The sequence below is a fragment of the Euphorbia lathyris genome, chromosome 6 (genome assembly GCF_963576675.1).
Source record: "Euphorbia lathyris chromosome 6, ddEupLath1.1, whole genome shotgun sequence".
Lineage (NCBI taxonomy): Eukaryota > Viridiplantae > Streptophyta > Magnoliopsida > Malpighiales > Euphorbiaceae > Euphorbia > Euphorbia lathyris.
The window spans coordinates 70,096,350-70,101,334 of NC_088915.1; the positions used below are offsets into that span (position 1 = coordinate 70,096,350).

General features: G+C 33.3%; 1 protein-coding gene across 1 annotated transcript; it reads left to right on the forward strand.

The window, feature by feature from the left end:
• Window positions 1-1,751: 1,751 nt before the first annotated feature.
• On the forward strand, window positions 1,752-3,512 carry LOC136231967 (uncharacterized). Its single transcript, XM_066021004.1, has 4 exons — window positions 1,752-1,900; window positions 2,045-2,192; window positions 2,694-2,900; window positions 2,995-3,512. Exons 2-4 carry the CDS (start codon window positions 2,053-2,055, stop codon window positions 3,089-3,091), a joined length of 444 nt encoding a protein of 147 aa, XP_065877076.1. The 5' UTR covers window positions 1,752-1,900; window positions 2,045-2,052; the 3' UTR covers window positions 3,092-3,512.
• Window positions 3,513-4,985: the final 1,473 nt, after the last annotated feature.

The following is a 4,985-nucleotide window of genomic DNA, read 5'->3' on the forward strand; positions in this document are numbered from 1 at the left end:
ATGCAAGAGAGAAAGTTCCTTTAGGACGCTATGGGCTCTAGTAAATCTTAGGAACTTAAGAACACACGAAAGTTGACTTAAGTGAGCATTAAAGCTGATACTTTGACTTCATTGGTATTGTCACAAATTCGTTGGAGTGTTGTAATGCCTTGCGCAACCTGTTCGGCAGTGCCTAGCTTGTTCTATCCTTTAAACTGTCTTCTATTTGTCATATCCTTCATAACTTTAGCACGTTTTTGTCTTAACTGTCGACACTAAAGCAATCAATCCTACTAAGAAGATACCTTTACACACACACAATGTTCAACAACGATTTTCTCATATCATTTTGATCTCAATCCCTATGGATACGATACTTGACTTATCACTTTATTACTTGTATCTAGTACACTTGCTAGAGTCACATCTGAGGACAATACTTATGCAAGCAAACAAAAATTAATCAACTAACCTCCTTGGTGAAGAGCTTCTTCAAAAAAAAAATTCTTCTGCAACAAACAGATTCCTAGATTTCTTCCTAAGGTAGCAAGAAGCAAAAAATTGAAGAAAAGCGCAGGAGAAGATGAGAGGATCGAATGAAACGTTTATTTGGCTGGAGGAGGAGTTTATCTATTAGGGTTAAAAAAGTCCATTAACCTTAGGGTTAAGGTGCAAAAACACCCCTAACGTTTTGGGCTAGGAGCAATTTTATCCCTAACGTCTAAAATGGTGCAATTTTACCCCTAGCGTTGGAAGCCAAGAGCAATTTTACCCCTAACGTTAATAAATTTGGTCAATTTGAGAAATAATTCATCAAACTGTCTTCTTGGTCATAAATCTTGTTATCTACACTTCATACGTGTCATTTTATTAGTAACAAATCACAAACATTCGTTGGGATGTGAAAAAAAAAATAAAAAAATATATTGTCTTCTTGTACGGATTGACAAAAAAAATTCAAAAAATCCACTGAATTTATAAATATTAATCTCAAATTCTATTATTAAATTATAAAAAACATGAAATCCTTTTTTAGAACAAATTATTATGCAATTGGTGCAGAATAATGAACAAAAATATATGTGTTTTATAATAATATCTGAAATTGACCCAATTTATCAACGTTAGGGGTAAACTTGTTATTGACTTCTGACGTTAGGTGTAAAATTGTACCGTTTTAAACGTTAAGGGTAAAATTGCTCCTGGCCCAAAATGTTAGGGGTATTTTTACACCTTAACCGTTAATTTTAATATTGCAAAAAGCTAATTGAAAAAGCTCCTAAAACGAGCTTTTTCTAAATTAGGGTTTTCATCCCAAAACTCTTTCTCAAACCTCTCTCCACCAAACACTCCAATCAGCGGTTTCAGTGGTCAAACCGCTAAAGTTGGTCAAAACCGTTTTTTTTTATCCCAAAACGCTCTTTACCAAACAGGGCCAAACTGAACTCAAATGCAAAATTTTTACAAACCACAAGGTTGCATTTGCAAAAAAAAAAAAAATACCACAAGTACCGGTCTGCAAATCGGCTAAACCACATGATGGTAGTTATATTAGAGCCATTATTATTATAAGTTTATGAATGTCTAATATTATCATTACTCCTGTTTACTTCTATTAACCTCCTCCCAAACAAGGACTAAGGTTATTATTGTCTTTTATATTTTTATATAAACAAACTTATGCTTAACTTTAGGTTAACTCATCTCTGCCTCCTTTCCTCCTTCAGCCTCTTCCGTTCTCCTTGGTACAATGTCATTGCTTCATCTGTAAGTCCATCTTCATCGTGCTAGTCCTCCGCAAGAAATTTTTTTGACGGTGTGTACCGGTATCTACACCTCTAGGGGCTGGGAATAGGAAGCTCATGAAAGTCAGAAAGATATCTTACCCCTGGCTTCCTAACTTCCATAATATCACTGAGCGGTAATGAGAATCTTTGATCTTTTCTTCTGTTATAAAAAGATCTGAATCTAGCTTTGCTTGTTTAATTTGTGATTAGGGAGAAATCTGAATAGATCTAAGTACTTTCATATGATGATTTTAAGTTAGTTAAATCATTCTTTGCAGGAAAAAGAATGGTCAAGAAACCCGAAGAAAATCCATATCAAGATATGGGTGCTTCAACCAATCTTTGGAGAACTCATCCTAGCAATGATTGCAGAATGTGGCCGGCGAAAATTTTCATTCTCAGACCTCAGACGAATGGAGACTGCAGGTAAGTTGGCGCTGCCCCCTCCTATTGCCTATTTACAAAGAGGCAAAATTTTAGAATACAAGAACGCAGACACATTGTTTTCTAAATTCCCTTGTCTGTAATATTTTTTCTCTATTCAAAATTTGTTAGATTGAATACTTTTAGCCCTTGTTTGAGAAGAAGTTAATGGACGGAAATGAGAGGAGTAAGGGAATTTAAAATATCACATTAACTTTGTTTGTGAAATGTTGTTGGAGAGTAATGAATGTTAAGTGAAAGTTAAACTTTTACTTCTTTTAACCTCCAAACTCTCACCTCTAAATTTGGAGTTAATGGAAGTAACAGAAACTTAATGTTCATTATGATATTATTTATGTTAAACTTTGTATGAGCAAATGCGTTGTACAATCCGAATGAAAATAAAATCATTCTACTGATTAACAGTATATATTTGTTTATTTTGTTCTTAAGTTGCATAATTATTGACTCTTAAAATCATTTATTTCTTTCCTGCTTTTGCAGTGTGCAGGGCAATGAGGTTGAAGAAATGGTAGAGAAACAAGAGGTTCATTTCATTGCTTTGAAAGAGCAATTAGAGAGAGAACAAAAGAACGAATGCCCAAAAAAGCTTGTTGCAAGAGGAGCTAAAGACTTAAAAAACAGAAGAGAGATGATCTGCAACAAGAATATATATTATCAAAAGCAGAAAAGGTTAAAAACCAATTTGAGGTATTTTTCTTTTGAATCCTCTTAAATTGAATGGCCTAATGCTAGTTGAATGTTCGTTATGATTTATGTTAAACTTTGTTACTGGAATGTGCAGGCCAAAGTTAAAGATCAGACAGCTCAGAAGGAAGAATATCTTGAAGAAGCAACCTCATTTGCAGTCTAATGTGATTATTTTTCCATGGGACTGCTGATTTGTTATCAAAGGAACACTCTCTTCTTTTTTCGGCAGTTGTTTATGCGTCTCTGCAGCCAGTGCACCTATTTTTTCTTGTGTGGCTATGTCTTTTGAAAATGTCACACAAGGATGTGGTTGGATTTTGAAGACTTCATCACTGAGTCAGTCTTGTAAGTTATATGAGCTGCAGAGATCTTGCCCTTGAGTTGAAGGGTAGTGTGTACATGCTTTTTTGTTTACTTTCACTTCCATAGCCACCATGATTGCAGAAAGTTGCCGGCGAAACTCCCTTCTCAGACTGAGGACGGGGCATGAGAAGAAGAATATGGAGCAATTAGAGTTTGGTTTGGCTGTAACTCAACAAAAGTCTTCCACTATGGAGCTAGTTTATTAGGAGCTAATTTAGTTTTAGTTGTACTCTCTAGATATTTGTAATTGTTCACGCACTTTGCACTTTTTGTCATATTGAGTTTGTATCAAAGACAACATTGCATAAATTAGTTGGTGTCTATTTTGCATGGATATGGAAACCGACGTGGAACATGAAACGTTATTTCTAAAACATAACCTTCATAATAACCTATAAAAGAAAATGGATACGGACACAAGATGGACATGGAATGGAGAAACGCTACTAACTTTTACGGAATGGAATGGAATATGATTTTCCAAGGAATAGAATAGGAGAGAATAGAATAACTATTCTTTAGAAATAAATATTGATGGGATGAGATTATATGGAATATCTAATGTTGTTGTTTAAAAGACAATTTTACCCTTCAAGTGTAATTTTTTATTTATGTTTAAATTTTAATAATTATCATAAATTATTCAAATATTTGATATATATTATTGATGAAAAAACGTAAAAAATGATAAAAACTGTACAAATGTGAAAAACACGATAAACGAAAAAAAACCCAGTTAATAGTACAAACGTGAACAAAACCGTAGCTATTCACGTTTTTCATGTTTCACTTTTCTAAATTTTTACCTTTTTCACATTTCACATTTTTATCGTTTACATGTTTTAACCGTTTGCAATTTTTTTTTTTGCGTTTTTCATATTTTTCCATTTTCCATGTTTTTGCGTTTTTGACCGTTTTTGTGTGTGTGTGAAATGTAGAACAAATTATCAATATATATGATAAGGTTAATTTGGGAATCAAAGAAAATATGAGTGATGAAATAGCTGTAGCTATTCCTAGGTTTCATTTATGAATCATTATTCCAGTATTTGTAGAATACAAAATTCCATGGAATAGCTATTCAATGGTAAAAATTGAACCAAATGGTGGAATATGGATTATCTAAGAATATCTATTATATTCATTCCCTATTCCGTGAACCAGATGGCACCAAAATATCGATGTGTCCATGCAACAGGTTGGTATTGCATTATTTCAAATTGATGAGATGACATTAGTCTGCTATCTCATATGGGAACTCATATAACAAAACCTCAATAGGAAAGAGTAATGGCTCTAGCAACAAGTTTCAGCATCCGAAATCAGACTTATTTTCCCCTAATAAACCCTAAAAATATATAGTTATTAAGTGGGATTAGGTTAATCAATTTCATTGATAAAAAACAAGTTCTATCAATGGTTTTCTAGCACCCCAAATAAGGCTTAATTTCCCCTGATTTAATTAATTAATTAATTAGGTCCATTACACGCATTTCACATAGAAATGTTAACTTAATTGGATTAGTTAGATGTGATTTCCATTTTGTGGTTCATGGATCTCTACAGTACCACCAATCCAAGGTAACACGATATATCTTCTGCAGTCTCTTTTCATCAATTTTAAGTGTATTTCATATTCTTGTTACACTTCATTTTCTATATATATATTAATTTGACGGTGTCATTGAGACTATCTGACAGCACCAAAACGCGAGACTCTAA